The sequence below is a fragment of the Notolepis coatsorum genome, assembly GCF_963971535.1.
Source record: "Notolepis coatsorum genome assembly, chromosome: 5".
Taxonomy (NCBI): Eukaryota; Metazoa; Chordata; class Actinopteri; order Aulopiformes; family Paralepididae; genus Notolepis; species Notolepis coatsorum.
The window spans coordinates 202,657,761-202,680,952 of NC_140169.1; the positions used below are offsets into that span (position 1 = coordinate 202,657,761).

At 46.7% G+C, this 23,192-nt stretch overlaps 1 protein-coding gene across 1 annotated transcript in view; it reads right to left on the bottom strand.

Annotated features, from left to right (window-relative positions):
- Positions 1–880: 880 nt before the first annotated feature.
- Positions 881–23,192, bottom strand: part of gdf3 (growth differentiation factor 3) — a gene marked incomplete at both ends in the record, with an annotated part of 38,342 nt that continues 16,030 nt past the window's right edge. Inside the window, one exon of the mRNA XM_084314416.1 lies at positions 881–1,755. Coding sequence (XP_084170542.1) covers positions 881–1,755 — 875 coding nt within the window. The remainder of the gene's footprint in view (positions 1,756–23,192) is intronic.

Below are 23,192 nucleotides of genomic sequence, written 5' to 3' on the forward strand. Positions count from 1 at the left end.
TTTCCCCCCACTGTACCGAAACTAACCGTGACTTGAAAACCGAGGTACGTACCGAACCATAGTTTGTGTACTGTTACACCCCGCCCTTCTATGCATTTCTTTATCTCTCTGATAAGGCAGGATATATAAAAAGATAATAGCTCAGCATTGCAGATCAGTTCATCCGGCGTCACCAGCAACATCCATTCGTTTAAGGTTAGCAATTTGGGTTTCAAAAATTGGAACATTAATAAAAACATAAAATCCTTTGGTGAAATGCAATTGCCCCATTAATTCCACATGCAGTATCAAGGACATTACTGGTAAACAGGAAAGACGAACACAGGTCTATTTTTGCCACAATAACACATCAAGACTTTGGGTGTACTTTATAATTATTATTATAAATTATTATTATAACTGCTCTAGTCTACACTATAGTATACACTAGTACATGAGCAGGCTTTCCAATCTGGATGAATAAAGCAACTTTCCCCCACTTGCCTTATTCTGACTGTGGAATAGTAATTTGAATTGCACCCGTGAGGTTGTTATATCATTCATATCAATTATATAAAATCCAATTCACCACATTGGCTTTATTACAGATTTATTACAAATAACAGACATACATTCACATCGAACCAAATTCCTACATGTCCTTTCTATACCATGCTTTCAAGTAAAAAGCTCCCCCCCCCCCCCCCCTCCTATAAAAGCTATATATATATTCCAGGTATTAAATTCAAATATAAATCTGATATACTGACAATCTCTTCAACAAACAATTCATGATCTAATAACAATACTAACAATGGCTTCTTAAAAAAAAAAACGTCTGGGAAAATCCAAGCAGCAACAAGTCACGGCGGATCCTCAAGAAACGTACAAAACCGCCTCCTCACCGACAGCCGCACTCGTCCACCACCATGTCCTGGTAGTGGCGGAGCACCACGTTGTCGTTGTTGTCGTAGTAGAGCATGGAGATGGGCGAGAGGCGGATGGGCACGCAGCAGGGCTGCGGCGTGCCGTGTGGGTCCAGCGAGTGCACCAGGGTCTGCAGGATGGCGTGGTTGGTGCCGTTCAGGCTCTCGCTGAGGGGGAACGGACACTCGCCGTGGCAGTAGTTGGCCAGGTAGCCCTGCGGCGCGATGATCCAGTCCTGCCAGCCCACGTCCTTGAAGTCGATGTAGAGGCGCCGCGGCTTGCACACGTTGCTGGGCGTCACCGGCAGGTGGTGGACGGTGGTGGCGCTCCTCCTGCGTCGCGTCCGGCACTGCTGGGGGTTGAGGGACACGGCCACCAGCGACGCCTGGACACCCGGGAGGGCGGCGGAGGCGAGCCCCGGCGGGAGGGAGTGACCCGGGCGGAAGGGGAGCAGCTCCTCTGGGTTGTTGATGCCGTCGTGGGGCTGCAGCACCAGCGCCAGGCCGTAGTTGCGGCCCGGCTTGCGCCAGTTCTCCGCCAGGGAGGTGAGGTCCAGCGCCAGAGAGCCCGGCTCGGCCCGGAGCAGCACCGACTGGGACAGCAGGAGTCGGCGGTTGGCCTCGTGACTGGCTCCCCTCAGCGTCGCTCGGACCACCTTGTACAGGGACAGGCTGAGGGTCCGCGGCGGCTCCAGGAGGAACGCCGGTGAGCTGAACACGTCCAGCTGGAACCGGATCTCCAGCTGCGCCAGAGAGAGCTGCTCCACGGCCTGGAGGACGGACATGTTGAAGAAGAGATGCTTCTCCACGCAGTCCTGGCAGCCGCCGCCCCGGCCAGACATCAGACCGCCTGCAGAAAATAAAGAGATGTGGTTTTGATTGATTGATTGATTGATTTGATTTTGACAATATATAAATAAACATGAGACAGAAGCAGAGTCTGGAATACTGCCAAGGATGGACACAAAAAAGCTCAGAGCTTATTTCCATTGTGGTCCTTGTAGGGGGGTAGGGGGAACGAAGTGTTCAGACATGCATCATACAGACATCGTAAAGACACATGACGTCACAGACATAACATAAAAACATGCAAGTGTGGCGTGATATCATCATGTTAACCTATACCGTTGTACAGGTAAGATGTGACATTATTTTAACCTATACAGTTGTACAGGTAAGATGTGACATTACTTTGGCGTTGTACAAGTAAGATATTACATTTAGTCATTTAGCTGACAATTTTATCCGAAGCGACTTAGAAGTTCTGTACGACAAGTTTGATTGATTGATTGAAAACTTTATTAACAGATTGCAGAATGGGTACAATACAGTACAGCTCAATACACACAATTGTTAAGGGGATGCAGACCAGAGAAAGACTTTCGTCTTCAGGAAGGGCACAACTCTATCAGCTGAGTAACAGTGTTCATCAAAGTGTTGAGTGCTACAGTGTAGGTTAGTTTATTATGACAAGTGCATGACGGTAAGGTTAGATTTCTTTTTTTCAGATAATGGTTGAAGAAGTGAGTCTTTAGTCGACGGCGAAAGATTGGATGGGTTTCGGCGGTCCTAACTGGGGTGGGTAGTTCATTCCACCATTGTGGGGCAAGGACTGAGAAATGGCAGGTTCTCCTTGATGACCCTCGCGGAGCTGCGTCACAAGATGTGACATTACTTTTTTTCCCCCCTTCTTTTTCCGTTTTCTCCCATCCCAATGTTAGTTGTTATGCCAATTCCCAATCCCCTTCCTGGTCGTTGCGCACTCTACCCCCTACCGTCGGTCTGGGAGGGCGGAGACTATCACATGCTTCCTCCGACACATGTGTACCCAGCCCACCGCTTCTTTTCACCTGGCAGCGCAGACTCTCACTGGGAGAGTGTAACGTATGGAAGGTCACACTACCTCCCCCAGGTCCTTTCCTCGCTGTGCAGGCGCCTGACCGAACTGTAGGAGACGCTGTTTACCACGACCAGGACCCACCCTCACCGGCTTCCAAACCCGCTGACACTGCCAATTGTGTCAGTATGGACGGTCGACCAAGCCGGAGGCACCACAGCTGGATTCGATCCCACTGTCTCTGTGGTGGTAGACAGACGCTTAGTCTGCTGCGCTACCCGGCCGCCCAAGATGTGACATTACTTTAACCTATACCGTTGTACAGGTAAGATGTGACATTACTTTAACCTATACTGTAAGGGCAACCTAACAAGAAAAGATGCCAGTGAGGGAATACTGGGTGAAGCTCTTTCCAACGCGTGGTGCTTGTTGATAATAAAATGATGTCTTCTCCTCGAGTACGTTTTGAGAGGTTTTATTCGTACTTGCAGTGTGGACAAATATAAGCATACTGTAAACTCTGTGTTTAAACTGGAATTTAAACACAGGATAATTGCTACAAAATAAACCCAAAAGGTGACTCAATATAACTGAAAACAAAACAAACGAGCACGGTAAAAAGACAGTGTGGCTTCCCTGTGATAATTACCCAATTCCCTCCCGCTGCACACCTGTGAACACATACATATAGACTGCACCTGAGCACATCTGAGCCCCGCCTCCTGTGCCCATTGCCAGCTAATTGGTCAACACTTTCATGGTGACACGGTGCCTTCATACAATAACGTAACGGCAGAAAATCATTAAATTGGCTACAACACGCCGGCCCCCAATTGATACTATATAAACACGTAACAATTCAATGCATGCAAGTGATTGTAGCCAAGTGCGTAGTCCACGTTGATATTTAATTCGTAATGTCCAAAGTTCATGTAGTCCAAAGGAAAATGGATATTAATCTAGTCAGCTTCCAAAAGAAGACAGATCTTTGTGATAGTTCAAAGTTCATGTAGTTCATAATGTTTATGTAATCCAGTAGGGTTGGTAACCCCAGTAATAGAAAATTGGCTTCAGTCTATTCAGCGTCCAATAGAAGATAGGTCTTTGCGATGGTTTGCTCCAGGACGTTGTACTTGATCCGGACATTCAAACTGCACAAGTCCATGTCTGACAGGATCCACGAGGCGCATTAGAGTCCGCTACCATGGAAACATCTCCTATGAAAAGTTCATCTTGTTCTTTGGCCACCGTTGTCTTTGTCTTTTCCTCGCTGGCATCCCTCTTGTCCGACAGCTCCTGTTTCCTTTTCTTTTCCTAATTAGAGTCAATTGACATTGTCTTTACATTCCTTGTGTTCCTTGTGTGTGTGTGTAGCATCCACAGAGTCTCTTGCCTTTGTTGTGTTTCTCCAGGGAGTCTTTCCTCTCTTTAGCCATGTCAAATATGCCCTTTTTCCTCCTTCTCTTTATGGTCTTTCTCTTTTGTTTTTTCTGTTGGGAAGTGGTTCAGTTCATCCTGATCAGGTGTTGAGTCTTTCCTATGGGAGTCAGAGAGGCCTGGAGAATCACTTAACTTAGCTACACAGCGTTTGTGGGATTTGTATTCCTTGTACTCCTTCACAGGACCGTCCCAACTGTCGTCCCCGTAGAGGCAGGAATCAAAGAAGGGGTCTGAGGCCCACCTGTCGTGGTGGTCATCGGAGGCACTGAGCTTGGTATCTTCCATGTTCAGGAAACGGTTGTCGACGTCGTAACCTTCATGTTTCGGCTCCCCCTTTGGTGCCTTTTCATTTTTAGATTTCTCCTTCTCCTCCCTGGTGTTCTTCTCCATGTCCATCTGCAGATGTTTCTCCTCATTCTGTTAACTTTTCCTGTCAGCCTTTGAGGAGGACTTCTCCTTGGACCTTTTCTAGCGCCGACTAAGGTGATGGATGCCTCTGGGTCTTGGCCAAGATTGCAGTGACTGCTCTACATGCACCACTGAGGCCTTGGATCAGTTATTTACCGTCGTCTGTCCGTGGTACCGTCAACTGATTAACAGACTGTTACAGATTAACAGTCAACGCGGTTTCATTGCTGGGTTAAGTACTTCTATTCTATTCACATAATATGCTTACTTCATATATCTACTCCATTCACATATATGCTTACCACTTGTATCTATTGCTATGTCCACCCACTACAATCACATGAGCTGTCTAACGCCTGTCCCGTCTCCCTGTCCCCCTGTGAGTTGCTGTCCTGGAGTGCTGACCGGAGTGTCGGACGTCCCGTGATGAAGGCCGGGAGGTTGCAACCCCCTCTGCGTGCCCCCCTCTCTCCGGAGGTCTCGTAGTGGTGACCGGAGTGCCGGACGTCCCGCGATGATGTCGGGGAGTTTGCGACCCTCTCTGCGCCGCCCCCCATCTCCCCGTCTCCAGCAGTCCCTGAGCAATGACCGGAGTGTTGAATGTCCCGTGACTAAGACGGGGAGGACGTGACCCTCTTTGCGCCGCCCCTGTGCCTCAAATAGAGCCGCTATCAGCTCCATCTTCAATCTTTCAAAATGTTCAGTTGCTATCGCTATTAGCTCTATCTTTAATCTTTCAAAATGTTCAGTTGCTATTGCATGCACTCATCTGTGTTTCACTACACACTTGAGTGCATGCTTACCAACTGCTAGTCTGCAACACTACTATCACCGACATCTAAGAAGGGAGATCCCCCCTTGAATGGCCCTTCTAAGGTTTCTCTCCTCCACACTGCCTGTGGAGCATTTTTCCCTATTGTTAGGTTTTAGTGAGTTTTTCCTTACCTTCGCGTGGGGTATGTCTGGGAGTGCTTGCATTCTTTCATTTATTTGCATTATCTTAAAAATTTTGGACCTTATGGTGTTCTTGTTTTCTTCTTGACTTGTTTAAAGAAGACCTGTACGGCCCATGGGGACATTAACGTGTGTTGTCGGGCCTTATAAATAAATTTGATTTTGATTTAGATTTGATTCTCCTCTTTGTGAGCCTTAGGTTTCTCCTCCTTGAGCTTGTCTCTCTCTTTGAGGGTCCTTTCCTTCTCGGCTGATTCTTTAACTTACTTAATTGTCTCCTTCTTCGCCGTTCTCTGCAGCTCTTTCCCAGAAGACCAGTCCTCGTCCTCAGGTTCCATTTTTGAAAGCCGCTCCTTTGACTTATCTTTCTGAGAAATGGAGATGCGGTTGGCTGTGACTGTGGGGCAGCTAATCCCACTCTCATTGCCTCCTCTCAATGGTCCGTTGACAACCCATCCCAAAAGGGTTCTAACAGCGTAAGGTCCTCTACTCCTGCTCTCTACCTCCCATGGCTCCATTGCTTCTGGAGTGTTCGTTCCAATTAACAGCTCCACATCAGCATTGATAGTAGGAATGTTTACAGTGTTCAAGTACGGCCAAGCCCACAAGTCTTCCCGTCGTGGGATGTTATTGCAAGTTACAGGCATCTTACGTTGTGTGTACACATCAGGCAACTCGATGTAGGCGTCACCATTTAGTGCAGCGACCTCTAGTCCTGAGATGACATGACTGTTGACAAAACTCTTTGTTCATTGTTTTCATTAGGAATCTAATGTTCCTTCCTCTCACATTGAGCTTCCTCATCAGTTGTTCAGAGCAGAAAGTGGATGAACTGCCGGGATCTAGGAATGCATACGTTTTTGTGATTGTGCTGCCTTTCTATGCCTTGATCTTTACAGGCACAATAGACAAAACGCAGTCCTGTGCTCCGGCCCCTATGTGGCCACAAGTCTTGGGAATGGTGACTTGACTCATGTTTTCATCTAGTGTGTCATCTTGTCGTGATCTTAGTTCTTTCCATTCCCTTTCATGAATATGGAGAATGGTAGGATGTCTCAGGTTACATATCTTACAAAATAGCCTACTATGGCACTGTGAACTTATGTGCCCGACATATAGACATCCAAAGCAAGCACCCTTTCTTTTTAGAAAATCAATTTTTTCACCATGCCGCTTCTTCTCCATCTTAGGACATGCTTCCAAACTGTGGCCCTCTTCACACAGCAGGCAGGATCCTCTTGTTGGTTTGTCTCTCTCCTCTTGATTGTCAAACTCAACAGGTGCCACAGACGTAGCAAAACTGCTTCCTCTCTCCTGTATGCGTCCTTGTGATGTTGCATTTCCGATCTTCAATTTTGACATTGAGACAACAGTGTCTAGAATGTCCCCGTACAGTGGATCAGATGCAATAGACACTTGTCTTTCAATGAAGGTGACAACTTCACTGAAACCTGCTCGACGATGGTGTCTCTCCTGGTTCTCAAAAGCAATGTTTCTCCATCTGTCTCGGAGTTTGTAAGGTAGCTTCATGATTATTGCCCGTAGGTTTGATGGCATATTCATCTCAAACATGTAGCTGATGTCCTCCATAGCATTACAGCAGATGCGTAGAAATAGTGAAAATGCTTGTAAGGCCTTGATATCCTCTGATTTTATAGGTGCCCATCCAAACGCTCTCTCCATATATGCAGTGGCTATTTTCTGCTAATTTCCAAAACGTTCATGCAGAAGTGTTCTAGCCTTTTGATACCCCCCGTCAGATGGCATATGTTGACAGCTCTTTACCAGATCTTTAGGTTGCCCTCGAGTGTACTGCTCCAGGTAGTACAAGCAGTCCACACTGTTAGCAGCCTTTCCTTCCACTCCATGTTCAAAGGCTCTAATGAATGTGTTGTACTCAAAAGGGTCTCCATCAAAGATTGGTATATCCCTGGGGGGGGGGGGTAGTGATAGGGAAGATTGCTGTTGCACAAGTAATGCTGTGATGTCATTTTGCTTCTGCATGATCGTGAAAATATTGCCTTGATCCTCACTGCTTTGAATGGGTTGCTGTGGTGGATATACAGCATGAGGTAGGTGTTGAGATCTTTGTGGCATGCTTGCAGTGAGAGTTGGAGCACTTGGTTTTGTTTTGGTTCCTTGAGAAATGATTTCCTTGTGCCGGGTGGCTACAGTACTGAGCTGATTGTATGGGTTTGTGTGATTGAATTGGTCTTGCAGGTTTGCTGCCTCCTGTTGGTAGAAATCTGTATTGCTGTGTTGAATCCATTGGCTGTGCATCAATTGCCATTGCAGGTCCACTCCCTCCTGTTGGTGGATAGTTGACATGACAGTCTGACATTGATGGAATGAATTGTACAGCAGAGGGGTTGAGAGCAGCCTTTTCTTTTGACGCATACGAGTTCATTCCGTCTGTAACTCTGCTTTCAATGTCAGACCCTCTGTTCCTGAGAACAGTCACCTTAGCTGTCTGAGCAGCAATTTGACTTTGTATTTGAAGCAATTGCCCTTTTTTCTTATTTGTGCCTCCTGGGCTTCCATTTGTGCCTTTAATTGTACCTCCTGGGCTTCCAGTTCATGACTTTCTTTTAAAGCTATTTCCATTACCACGAGTGCCGCCACCTCGGCCTGTGCCAAGATGGATGCAGAAATGTTTGATGACATTGAGTGTCTGGTAGAACTACCACGTGACACCCTTGATTTACCCGTATTGGAAACACTGTCATCTGGCCCAATACTATCCACCTCCTCATTTCCATTTGACACAAAGTTGAAATTTGAACAGTCATTATCAAGAACCTCGTTTGTATATGACACAGCATTGTTATTTGAACCGTTGTTATTCAGAACCTCATTTGTACTCGACACAGCATTGTTCTTTGGGTCAACCACAACCTCAGTTGCATTGGGCACACCACTGAATTCATAATCATTGTCATCAACTTGTGTGGGCGTGCACTGCTCCCTGTTAGCAAGCACCCATTTCTCCATTTTGTCAATGATTTGATTAACATTGTGCATGTGACCTTGAAACCATTTTGTTTGTTTAGACATTTCGTCGTCAGGCAATAGAGGTTTTAGTGATTCATGCAACCGTGTAGTTTCACCAAACAATTTCCACAATATGTCGTGCTTAATTTGCATGACGGAAATATTTTCATTTGAGCCCATCATTTGATCCAGCTCTTTAGCCATTTTACACAATTGTTTCAGTCCAAAGTTCCTTTCTTTATGCAATAACATGATTTTTGTTTCCAAAGCTTTAAATGTGGGCTTAGAAAGCCTTTTGCCAAGTTCATTTTCTGTTTCATTTTGATTGACAGCTGCATCCATTTCAACGTTAATTTCCTGATTCCCCACGTTACTCATGGTTACAATGTCAAGCAATAGGCAGAGGTTTTACTTAGAATTCTTGATAGGATTTGCCTATATCCAGTTGTGTGAGGCCACTCCTTCCACAACTTTATTTCATCCATTCATGAATCCGTCTCACCGTAGCTTATTTGATGTGTTGATCCGCGTTGCGCTGCGTGCATGTTGATATCGTGGTTGAATCGGCAGAAACGTCAATGAAAGGGGCGCTGTTCCTTGACTCCTTCCGTGTCTGTCTGTCTTCGAAAACAATCTTGTTCAGAAGCTTGTCTTTTTACTTGTGTAAGGGCAACCTAACAAGAAAAGATGCCAGTGAGAGAATACTGGGTGAAGCTCTTTCCAACGCGTGGTGCTTGTTGATAATAAAATTATGTCTTCTCCTTGAGTACGTTTTGAGAGGTTTTATTCGTACTTGCAGTGTGGACAAATATAAGCATACTGTAAACTCTGTGTTTAAACTGGAATTTAAACACAGGATAATTGCTACAAAATAAACCCAAAAGGTGACTCAATATAACGATAGGTTATGTATATAACCTAGTTATATTAGTATTGGCTGAGCGTCCCGCTCTTAGCCTTATGAGATACCTCTGGTACCTAGTGTACCCCTATACGAAAACAACTTAATGCACCCACACCTGATGGGGCCCCGCCCCTATGGAGGCGTAGCCTATATAACCATAGCTATGGTCACCAAACGCTCTTCCTCGCCAAATCCCGTTCCAGCAAAGATCCCTCAAAAGGGGACTCAGGGCCGCGCAGAGCGGGACACTCAGCCAATACTAATATAACTAGGTTATATACATAACCTATCGTTATATATCGTATATGGCTATCGCGTCCCGCTCTTAGCCTTATGAGATATGGGTTAGAGCGGACGCGAGGCCCGACAGATGTACCCCCTGAGGACCCGTAAGCCCACATCAAGGGGTGCGGGGAGCCCTGTCACCCCATCCTTCCTAATGAAGGGGGGGCGCAGTCAACTCCACCTGAATGCGAACAAGAAGGAACCAGAACCCCTTGAACACACCGCACAGGCGGAACCACGTGTGACTCAACACACTGTGGCCCATACCCACACACTCCTGCTACCCTACCAAAGGACGGGAAGCAGGAAAGGCCACAGACCCCAGAACCGCCCGGGAGACAGAACCCCCGGTCATGTCCATGAGGTAAAACCTTACAAGGGGCCCGGGGAGGACCATGAAGCTGCAGCACAGATGTCCTCCACCGAGGCCCCACCCAGGAGAGCGGCAGAGGCAGCCACCCCACGAGTGGAGTGCGCCCTGATGCCCCCAGGGGGATCCTGCCCAGCCAATGTGTAGCAGAGGGTAATGCCCTCGCACAACCAATGGGACAGGCGCTGCTTCGACAGTGCCTTACCAGCACGAGACCCACCGTAACAGACAAAAAGCTGATCGGTAACCCTGAGGTCCCGAGTACGGCTGATGTAAATCCCCAAAGCACGGACTGGACATGACAGGTGAAGGGCCGCATCCAGGGAGCGAAATTAACTTTTTGACTCACCGGCCAGTGGCGGGTAGATGGGAAGAATCTACCCGCCAAGCATATTTCTTACCTGCCAAATTTTTTTGATTAAAAAAATATATATATATTTTATATAATTTTTTTTTAAATAAAATATATATTATATAATCATACTTGTAGTTGTATTATCTGCGAGACATCGCCACCACGCAATAAGTCAAAATGCTCGCTATCTGCAAACAGCTCCAATGTCTGTGTGTATACTTGAGTAGCCTCCAGCTCCAGCAAGGATTCTCCGGCCCTGCAGCTAGACCCTATATTCAGCTAGACCCTACATTCAGCATGAAAGGATTCTCCGGCGATGCAGCTGGACCCTATTGGTATAACGTTACGGTTCTTTTGTCAAATCACATTCAACATGCCCTCAGCTAGAATACGCATTCAATCAATGTTATAAGACATTGATATCAGGAGCTATCTGTAGCTACTGCTAGCCCGGTAGATAACGTTAAGACAATTTAGTTTACTGGGACAGATAGATCTAACGTGAGCTAGCTACGTGAGCTAGCTAACATGAGCTAGCTAACGAGGGAACGGAGGTATTATGCACTCGAGTCGACTATTGCTGGAGCATTTGTTGATATCAGCAGCTATCAGTAGCTAGCCAGCTAGATACCGTTAGACAATGCCTCGTCATGTATTAAACTAAAAGTGAATAGTTGACTGGGTCATTGTTTAAACAGTAACGGTAGCTCATGGAGGTCCGCTCTTCTAGACTAGAGCAGACTGCCTGTGTTGACACGAGCACTGCGAGCAGAAGCCCTTAGCCAATAGTATCCCGCTGCAGGGCTGGGCGGATATGACTCGTTGCCACGGTTTCTTTCAAAATAAGAGTATCATACGAGCCTAATGTTGCTAACTGCCGGAGCCATCGATATTATGACTGGAGATGCGCTTGGGGCGGAAATGAGACCCGCACAGATTTTCAAAATAAGAGTATCGTTATGAACTTGATTGATTACACGCCACACGGCGGGCAGCCCTCTAAGTGTCAAGCGCCAAAGGTAAAAACTAAGCGCCCCTGGCGGGCGGCGGGCTTTAGTTTCGGTCCCTGGCCGCATCCAATTCACTGTCGTGAGGAGGAGGACGAAACGCCTGACCCACAATATCCCGGGAGCGGAAGGAACTCCAGATATTTTTAGGCACGAAAGCAGGATTAGGTCGCAGAGTGGCACCGCAATCGGCCCGAAAAGACAGGCACTCTGGACGTACCGAGAGAGCACAGAGCTCACCTACGCGTTTAGCGGAAGTGACAGCCAGTAGGAACGCGGTCTTGAAAGACAGCTGTCCCAACGGCGCCTGCTCGAGTGGCTCAAACGGGGCCAAGGACAACCGACCGAGGACCAATTGAAGATCCCAAGTCGGAGCCAAGGAGCGTTGCACCGGCTTAACGCGTCGAGCGCCAAGCAGGAAACGCTTCACAAGAGGGTGGCTGAACAAAACAGTCCCCTCAATACCCTCATGATAGGAGGATAGGAGGAGTCTCAAGGCAAGCACAGAAAGACTCAGAAGAAGCTTCTATCCCCAGGCCATCAGGCTGCTCAACGAACAATGAACACTACACAACAACCATCAAACACACATAGCACACACATCCACACGCACACACTCACTTTAAACAAACACACTGTAGCACCCACTCCCCACACTTTATATTTATTGATAAAGGATTTGCACTACAACTCGTACACCTTACTGTAAATTGTACCTAAATTGTACCTCATCCCATTTCTGCTTTGCACTATATAGTATTGTATATTAGTACACTGCATAGTAGGGGTGGACGGTATGGTCTAAAATTTATATCACGGTATAATTTGAAGCATAGACGGTAACGGTATATATCACGGTATCATCGTTTTTGATAATTTTTTATTTTATTTTATATAATTTTTTTTTTATAAAATATATATATTATATAATTAGACTTGTACTTGTATTATCTGCGAGACATCGCCACCACGCAACAAGCTCCACTGTCTGTGTGTACTCTAGTAGCCTCCAGCTACGGCCAGGATTCTCCGGAGCTGCACCTGGACCTATACTCGAGTAGCCTCGAGCAGAGCTACGGCCAGGATTTCTCCGGCGCTGCACCTGGACCTATTGTATTGGTATAACGTTAGCAAGCCCTCAGCTCGAATATGCATCGAATCAGTGTTATAAGACATTGATATCAGGAGCTATCTGTAGCTAGCTACTGCTAGCCGGGTATATAACGTTAATACAACGCCTCAGTGAATTATTTAGTTCAATGGGACATTTCGTTTTGAACGGTGAACTAACTTGCGTTAACGTGAGCTAACAGGTAGCACACACGTCTACTAGACTTTGTGGAGCGTTTGTTGATGTCAGGAGCTACCGACTAGATACCGTTCGGTTAGACAATGCCTCATCATGTATTAAACTAAAAGTGAATAGTTGACTGGGTCATTTTGTAACGGTAGCTAAGCTAACGTTAGCTCAGGGAGACGCCGCAGTCCTCCCGTGTGTGTCCCGTCCCACTAGACTACTAGACCCGTGTTTACATGCGTGCGGTAGGGGCTGGCACGCCCACTGCGCGAAGCCTCCTAAATAACTTTTTCCAGTTCGCACATATCTATTATCTATGACTAATTCTATCTATTTTTAGGGGCAAATGCGAGTGAAATAGTCGCGCTGTGGTTACATGACGTCATTGCTATTTTAGAGCTGCACTACCGGTTACACGGTATAGTCAAAATCCATACCGTAGAGCAAATTCATACCGTTTATACCGTATACCGTTTATACCGTCCACCCCTACTGCATAGTATTGTATATTATATGGTAACTCAGTTACGTCTATTCTGCATCGAACATTGTACATATGTCTATACTGAACACTGTGACCTCATTTTCTACTTCTAATTTACATGCTATACTATGTTATTTGATACTTATCTTGTCTAGCACAGTCTCTGGAGCGTAACAGTAAGAAGCATTTTGTATAAAAGTATTCTGTACTTCTGTATGACAACTATTAAAGAAACTTGAACTTGATATAGCTGCCGCATATACACTCACCGTCGAAGCCGACAGCCTATCAAGAAGAGACTGGAGATAACTCAGGACAGCATCCAGGGGGCAGGAGACTGGGTCCCAGCCCTCCCCCTTACACCACTCTTGGAACGCACGCCATCTGCCCGCGTAAACCGCGACAGTGGAGGGAGCATGCGCACACCGGATGGTATCAACCACCGAGGGGTCCATCCTCTCCAGACTCACCCTCCCACCAGCCACACCAACAGGCGTTGGCCCAACACCGGAGGCCGGAACAGCAATCCGTTGCGCTGTGAGAGGGCCGTCGCCGACCACGGAATGACCCAAGGAGGAGCGACCAGAAGCTGGATCAAGACCGGGAACCACACCGACGTGCCCCGGTCCGGCGCGACCAGGATCACCGTCCTGCGCTCCCTCCTTACCCGCTCCAACAGCTGACTCAACAGCTGTACAGGAGGAAAGGCGTACAGAAGACCGGGCGGCCATGGAAAGGTCGAGAAGGCATCCACCCCCAAGGGGGGATGATCTGCCCGACTGAGCGAGAACCACAAGGGGCACTTGTGAGAGCGTCGGCACGCAAACAGATCTACCGAGGCCTCCCCGAACCGATCCCAGATCTGTCTGACTATGTCGGGGCGGAGTTCCCACTCGTCGTGACGAGGACCGCCCGGAGACATTATATCCGCCACCACATTCTCTGTACCAGGAATGTGGAGCGCCATCAGACTGCGCAGCCTGCGGGATGCCCATAGCAACAGTTCGACCGCCGCCCGGAGCAGGCGGATGGAACGAGTCCCAACCTGCCTGTTGATATACGCCGCCGCCGTCACACTGTCCGTCCTGACCAAAACGTGTTCGCCTACCACCAGGTGGTCGAACCGTTTGAGGACCAGGAGGACCGCCTTCAACTCCAACACATTGATATGCAGGGTAGCCGGACCAGCATGACCTGTCCAGCTGCCCCCCACTGCATGGGTCCGACACGTCCCTCCCCAACCCGTGAGAGAGGCGTCGGTGAAGACCGTGACGTGTGAGCCCCTGCTGCCCATGGGGACCCCAATGGTGAGGATACCCAACCTCCTCCAGTGGGCGAGATCTCCCCATATCGACAAAGGAAACGTCAATTGTTTCCCTTTGTCCCTCACCGGATCTATTCTCAAAGAGAGAAACCACCTCTGTATCTTCCTCATAAAGAGGAGGCCAAGAGGAACCACCGTGTGAGCAGATGACATAATGCCCAGCAGACGCATCACTTGCCGCGCCGTAACCGTCCCTCCCAGACGGAAACCCCAGAGCGCGCAGTTATAGCTTGCGACTGAGTCAAGATCTCCATAACACCGCAAACATGAACCATGTTTACAATGCCGGCTGGACCCAAAGTCCTACTACCCGACGCCATAGCGGATAGGAAAGTAGTCAGCTGAGCCATAACACTGGCCGCCGCTAAATGCTATCCTGTAGCAGTATACCACTCATCAGTCCATACTGCCACCCTCCGAGCCGATTTGCTATCCAGCATCGGCCGGGCGGAACGTCGTTCATCCCCGCCTGGGCACAGGAAAAAAGCTACCTGGCTGCTTAGCCACGGTACCCCCGGCCTGCACCCTGTTGTTAGCCCCTTTACCTGTAAAAAAGGTAAATAGGACTCAGCGAACCCCCCCCCCATCCACCACCGACTGACCTTCATCCATGAAGCTGGTAAGAGGAGGGAAAAGCGGTATGCCTCTGCGGGGATTATTAGACATTCCAGCGTCAACATCAGCATTAGCAGAAGTAGCAGTAGCAGCATTAGCGTTTAACAGCATGCTCCAGGATAGCCAGGAAACCGTCCACAGCCGTGGAACGACCGCCAAGCCGTCCCGGCCCTGGCGCCGAAACATACTCCACAGCATTACCAACACCGACATTGATGCCTACTGACACAGACCTCACCTTTGTACAAGCCGACTTGCTAGTCAAACCTTGCACGCTGCCCCACGGTCTGCCGCCGTCAGCCGAGGAACCATCAGCACAGGTCTCATGTGTCGCTGAAACAAGCTCCGAAGAAGCCAGGGAAAAGCAATCCTCCGGTAAGCTCTCAACATTATGAATCTTCCCTGACCTTTTCATCCTACTAGTTACATACGGTGCACGCAGCCGTTTATGATGGAACGAATATAGAGGAAGAGCGTTTGGTGACCATAGCTATGGTTATATAGGCTACGCCTCCATAGGGGCGGGGCCCCATCAGGTGTGGGTGCATTAAGTTGTTTTCGTATGGGGTACACTAGGTACCAGAGGTATCTCATAAGGCTAAGAGCGGGACACGATAGCCATATACGATATATAACTGAAAACAAAACAAACGAGCACGGTAAAAAGACAGTGTGGCTTCCCTGTGATAATTACCCAATTCCCTCCCGCTGCACACCTGTGAACACATACATATAGACTGCACCTGAGCACATCTGAGCCCCGCCTCCTGTGCCCACTGCCAGCTAATTGGTCAACACTTTCATGGTGACACGGTGCCTTCATACAATAACGTAACAGCAGAAAATCATTAAATTGGCTACAACATATACCGTTGTACAGGTAAGATGTGTCATCATTACTTTAACCTATACCGTTGTACAGGTAAGATGTGACATTACTTTTACCTATACAGTTGCACAGGTAATATGTGACATTACTTTAACCTATACAGTTGCACAGGTAATATGTGACATTATTTTAACCTATACAGTTGCACAGGTAAGATGTGACATTACTTTAACCTATACAGTTGTACAGGTAAGATGTGAATGAATGAATGAATGAATGAAAACTTTATTTAACAGATTGCAGAATGGGTACAATACAGTACGGCTCAATACATACAATTGTTAAGGGGATGCAGACCTGAGAAAGACGTTTGTCTTGTTTCCATCAGGGTCCCCCATTTTCAATTCATATAGACATTTATGACATACACAACATACATGACATTTATGGCATAGGGACATATAGGTATTTAGTACTAGGGCTGCAACTAATGACTATTTTGGTGGTCGACTAATCTGCCGATTATTTTTTCGATTAGTCGACTAATCGAAAACCAATGTAAACAACAACAAAAAAACTACCTATCTTTGTGAAAGTGGCTTCTCAGCTCTGGTCCAGCTGAAGACAGAGCGGAGGAACAGATTGGACATTGAGCATGACCTCAGAGTTGCTTGTCTACCATCACCCCAGACTTTGAGACTCTTGTCAGGACCAAACAACAACATCATAACATGATGATCCCATAGCAAATTAAAATAATGACTCATGAAACATTTGAATTTGGATCTTGCAACTTTAAATGAAATGTATTTGAAATGTTGAAGTCAAGAATACAGTCAGTCAGTGCATTGAGTCAAGTGCAATCACTCATAACAACTTAAGATAAATAAATTAAATAATACAAAATTGGAAGTGTAGTGCACTGTACTTTAAGTTTAAATAACTAAAATAATAATAAGAAAAAAGAAATAACTAGCAGCAGCATCTGCCCCCAGCACCACGGCTGATGGGGCTGTAACTTGGTCCACGACCAGGAGGGGAGGGTGACGTACACTACTGAGTACTGACGTCGTGGAACAGCTGTAGGGGGAGACGGGGATGAGTCAGATCAGACAGACTTCTAGGTCTTTTGTTTGCTGGGTGTGAGAGGAGTCCGTGTGTGTGTGTAATTGTGTATGTGTGTGTGTCTTACTCTGATCGCTGTGTGAGAGTGAGAGGAGTGTGTGTACTGTACTGTGTAATTTGTGTATGTGTGTGTCTTACTCTGATCGCTGTGTGTGAGTGAGAGGAGTATGTGTGTGTGTCTTACTCTGATCGCTGTGTGTGAGTGAGAGGAGTATGTGTGTGTGTCTTACTCTGATCGCTGTGTGTGAGTGAGAGGAGTACGTGTGTGTGTCTTACTCTGATCGCTGTGTGTGAGTGAGAGGAGTGCGTGTGTAACTGTGTAATGTATTGTGTGTCTGTCTGTCTGATGATCATCATCTCCTGCAGGGGAACACAGTACACCAATTTCTTTAAATTGCAGTGAGTGCGAGCATATCGACATGCTCTGTACTTTAAATAACTACTAAAATAATAATATTAAAAAAAGAAATAACTAGCAGCAGCATCTGCCCCCAGCACCACGGCTGATGGGGCTGTAACTTGGTCCAGGACCAGGAGAGAAGGGTGACGTACTGACGTCGTGGAACAGCTGTAGGGGGAGAGGGGGATGACATGAGTCAGATCAGACAGACTTCTAGGTCTTTTGTTTGCTGTGTGTGAGAGGAGTCTGTGTGTGTGTGTGTATGTGTGTGACAGACAGTGGTGGTATTGGTGGTGTATGTTAGTAGTGGTGGTGGTATTGGTGGAGTTAGTAGTGGTGGTATTGGTGGTGTTAGTAGTGGTGGTGTTAGTAGTGGTGGTGGTGGTGTTAGTAGTGGTGGTGGTGGTGTTAGTAGTGGTGGTGGTGTTAGTAGTGGTGGTGTTAGTAGTGGTGGTATTGGTGGTGTTAGTAGTGGTGGTGTTAGTAGTGGTGGTGGTGTTAGTAGTTGTAACTGAGGGGTACAATTCCCTGACTGTATTGATAAGTATGGTATCATTAAACCACTACCGCTTTATGTACTTTAACTACTGGCCATACAGTACACAATATCTAAATATGATGAACACTTTCCCACCATGAAACCAGGTCCACACAAAGGTAATAATCAAATATTTAATATATAGCAAAAGGTACATATAATATTCACCATTACATTTATGATTTGAATGCTCTTGTAAGGCAAATGAGTACTCGTAGGCAAATCAACACTGAATGTCCAATCTCTGGTTACGCAGGAAGCAAGTATACAACCTGGCTCTTAGGGAATTATATCTATGGTCACTTAATGATTATAGCTGGATATACTGTAGGGGTCCTCCCGGTTGTAAGCCGGTAGGGGGGGTAGGAGAGCCGTCGGCTGTATCCCGTCTGGTCAACGATGTCTAGGGAGACTTCACGTACAGAAGACAGTGCAGTAGAATCTTGATCCACAGATGAATACACCTTGGCTCTCTTGTAGGCTGTAGCTGTAGCTGTAGCTCCACAGTGAAGAAGAAGCGAGGCGACCTCAGTCTGGTCTGAGCGCCGTCTCACCTTGACTCCTTTCGGGGTAGATCCAACACTCACCGGTGTTGGCGATTATCCGCTCCACAAATCAAAGTACCAAAGCAAATATATATTCCATGCCGCATAGGGCTCAGCAGTCGTCGGGTAGGTAATCCAATGTACAGGTCCACTCGGTCCTCGCCTAGAACTCCTCGGATGAAAGCACCACGTGTGGTCTGCCCAACCTGGTTAAGACTCTAGATAACACGAGGAAGCGATGGGGGTGCTGCTCACTTTAGAACTCTAACCGCACGATGCACCATACATAATAGACTATTATTACTTAATAGAAATACGGTGCCAAACTCTGGCAATTCAGCTATTAATTCGCACGAGGTCTCACTGCTATTCTAAGGCCAAACAGGCCATACTACACCGCACGCGGTATCGTGGGGTGAGGCTTCACGTTCTGTTACTTAGTTGGGTAGAAGGGTAAAGGACTAAGAGGAATTCTACATTTCTTGCGCCATATTTATATGCACGGTGGACAAATAGTGCCATTCTGCTTTCGGTAGCCGTATTCCTGCGCGGAGCCGGGGCTAGTAAGGGCATGTCTCGTCGGTACCTTTGAACTTGAACGCCAGGGGCTGGTCCCTGGCGCCTGGTCCTTTTGTCCAATAAGAGAATGAACTATTATGGGCTGTAGTAGAATAAAGGAATATTCCGTGTATATGTACAAGGAATATACAAGGGATATCAAACGATATACAAATACTATTCAATATATATCCATAAATAAATATATATATTCGGTTTAATCTGATCCTTCACAACAGTAGTGGTGGTGGTGGTGGTGTTAGTAGTGGTGGTATTGGTGGTGTTAGTAGTGGTGGTGTTAGTAGTGGTGGTGGTGTTAGTAGTGGTGGTATTGGTGGTGTTAGTAGTGGTGGTGGTGGTGTTAGTAGTGGTGGTGTGGTGTTAGTAGTGGTGGTGGTGTTAGTAGTGGTGGTATTGGTGGTGGTGTTAGTACGTGTCTTACTCTGATCGCTGTGTGTGAGTGAGAGGAGTGTGTATGTGTCCAATGTGTGTGTGTCTTACTCTGATCACTGTGAGTGAGAGGAGTGCGTGTGTGTGTGTAATTATAATGTATTGTGTGTGTCTGTCTGATCATCATCATCTCCTGCAGGGGAACACAGTACACCATTTACAATTTCTGATGCCAGCAGCCAGCAGGACATTGGCGCCATTGTCATGAACAACCGCCACAAGCTTGCTTGGAGGGATCTCAAACCTTTCCACAGCCTGCTCAATCCATGTAGCAATGTTGGTCCCAGTGTGCCGTTCTTCGAGTGGCATGGTTGTGAGGCAGAAGCTATTGAGCTTCCAGTCATCACTTATAAAGTGACGCCAAGATATGCCTCTGTCGCAACACTGGTCCAGGCATCAGTTGTCAGGGCAATCTTGTTCTTGTTTGCTTTAAGAGCAATTTTAACCTTAGCAAAAGTATCTTCATACTTTCTCTCCATGAGCTTTGTAAAATGAGTTCTGGAAGGTAAGGTGTAACCTGAATGGAATGTTATGTGGTGACCATCTGCTTAAAGCCCTCATCTTCAACCATCGATAATGGTCTCATGTCTTTAACAAGCATGGTGAGGATGCTCTCTGTGAAGACTCCAGCCATTTGAGGGGTGCATGAGCCTCTCTTCAGGACAAACTCATCCACACGTGTTTGCTTTGCCCTACAATAGAAAGAGAACAAAAAAAACAGAAAGCTGTATTAATTATCATCAGAATTTGTAGGCTATAGTATCAGACTATCAGTTTATTTTTATTAATTATAGTCAGCCTTATATATACCTAGGCTAGAAGTAATAATATTGAGATGCAATATCTATGTTTTCCCACTAGAGGGAGTTATCGCTTAAGGGATATTATTTTGTGGACTACAGACAGAGTGACTACAGATATATACGTGAGGTATTTCCGTATCCGGTTGGTCGGCATAACAAACGAAACTAAAAGTGAAGCAGCGCCAGCAACGCTGTAACCTCACCTGTACTAACTACTAAGCATGGCGCTGTTTAACGTTACTTACAACATACAGCAGCAGCGCAGCCTCTATAAGCCTCAGCAATAGAGTTCGCATAGCAAGCATTATATCCATATCCATGAGACGTTCTGTTTTCCAACGTAAAAATTACAATACTATGGCTAACTACTCTAGAACTTACCCATGTTCCGACGACGTCACCGTGGCTCCGGGGTGCTTTCGTTTTAGATGTTCGTGCATCGCCGTGGTGCTGCTGTGAAATGCCAATTCCACCTTGCATAATCGGCATTTAACAGTTTTCTTCGGTTTGTCATCTGTAAAGAATTCCCACACCTTTGATGCCCTCGGTCTCGCTTTTTTTAATTCATCTCCTCCGTCTTTCTCTCTCCCTTCCGCCATCTCATCTCCTCTGTCTTTCTCTCTCCCTTCCGCCATCGTTCATTCTTTCTTCTGAAGTGAAGTTCTTACCTGCAGGCTGCGCCGTTAAGTACCAGAATGCACTGCAGTCAGACAATGGAAACTATACTGCCCCCAGCAGTTCCTGTAGTGCATTGCAGTTACAAATGAACATTTGCGCATTGCAGTTACTTATTATTAATTGTTATTGTTATTGTTTTTAATGACTAATCGACGCAACAATATCTCAATATCTCGATAATATCTCGTCGATTATGTCGACTAATCGTTGCAGCCCTATTTAGTACTGATACATTTGTGACATAAACGGTATTCCAATATACAGTACTGTTACCCCTAGATCCTGACAGAGTATATACATATGATGGGGAGGGGACTGTACATTAGGGGGGGGTGGGTGGGTGGGAGAGAAATATACATACGGCGGGGAGGGAATATATACATGCGGTGGGGAGGAGACTGTCTATTAGGAGGTGGTGGGGGTTTTGGGCATTTACGGTGGCCAGTTTCGAATTGCAGCCTCCCGTAGGTGCTCTTTAAGAGCGGTTTTGAATGTGGGCAGGGATTCACATTCCTTTACAGCTTTGGGTAGGGCGTTCCACATTGTTGTGGCATAATTGCTAAACGTGTTTAGTCCCTTGTTTGAGCCGAATCTGGGTTTAACATGATTTGTTGAGCTTCCTCTGGTGTAGTGGTTGTGGTATTCACTGACCTTTGGGAAGTATTTTGACATGTACATGGGCACCCCGGTCGTATAGTGTATCTTGTAGACCAGGCCCATTGCAAGTTGCTGTACTCTGTCGTCTACTCTAAGCCATCCTAGGTTGTCAAAGTGGGCAGGGGTGAGGTGGGTTCTGGGGTTCAGGTCAAGTAGTAGTCTGACCAGTTTGTTTTGTGATGTTTGTAATTTTGTTTTAAGCGCCTTTGAGGTGCTTTGGTACCATGAGGTGCACGCATAGTCATAGTACCCTTGAATGAGTGCTCCTGCCAGAGTCTTCAGGGTATTCTTGTTTACCAGAGAGGAGATCCGGTACAGGAATCTAGTTTGTTGGTTGACTTTTTTTATTACATTGGATGCCATTTTGTCACAGGAAAGATTTGCCTCTAGGATGGAACCCAGGTAGGTAATTTCGTCTTTCCTTGTGACAATATTGTCACCCACTGTAACTGAGAAGCCGTCGGTCTTGTTGAGTTTGTTATTTGAACCGAAGAGAATGGACTCCGTTTTGCCCATGTGTAATGATAGTTTGTTATCAGTGAGCCATATGCAGATTTTGCCTAGTTCCGAGCTGAGGGTTTTTTCAACCTGCAACTTGTTCTTGTCAGAGACCAGCAGAGCTGAGTCGTCCGCAAACAGGAACAAGTTGCAGTCACAGGCTGACGACATGTCATTTGCATAAATTAGGAAGAGTAGCGGTCCTAGTATGCTTCCTTGTGGAACACCACAGCTCACTGAGGGGGGGGGATAGAGTACCGTTTACCTCTACCATCTGTTCTCTCCCCTCCAGGTAGGATTGCATCCAGCTCACTGATAAGCTATCAAAACCAATTGCTTTTAGCTTGTCCATTAGAATGGAGTGATTGACAGTGTCGAAGGCCTTTTGTAGGTCCAGCATGACCATGCCGCAGTATTTGCCCGCGTCCACCTCTTGTTTGATGTGGTCGTTCAAATAGAGGAGGCATGCGTCAGTGGAGTGGGACGTTCTGAAGCCAGATTGGAATTCGTAGATTAGATTTTCTTCCGCCAGGTACTTTTCGACCTGTTCGTAGACTATTTTCTCCATGACTTTCGAGATGGAGGTAAGAATAGAAACAGGGCGGTAGTTGCCTGGGTCTAATTTGCTGCCCTTTTTGTGCAGAGGGGTCACTCTCGCAATTTTGAAGTCCTTGGGGACGTGCCCCTGTTTTATAGAGAGGTTTATTATGTGTGTGATGACTGGGGTGATGGCGGCTGCTGCGTCTCTGAGGAATTTGGAGGGGATGTTGTCATGGCCAGTGGCCTTGTTAGGTTGGAGGGCGCTCAATTTTTTTAGTACCTCATCGGTTGTTACCATTTCAAGTTTGAAGTCGTCTTTGTGGACTCCTAGGTTTTTGTAGTATGCTACTATGTGTTCTACCCCATAATGCCCTGAGTGGGAGGGTAGTTTGTTT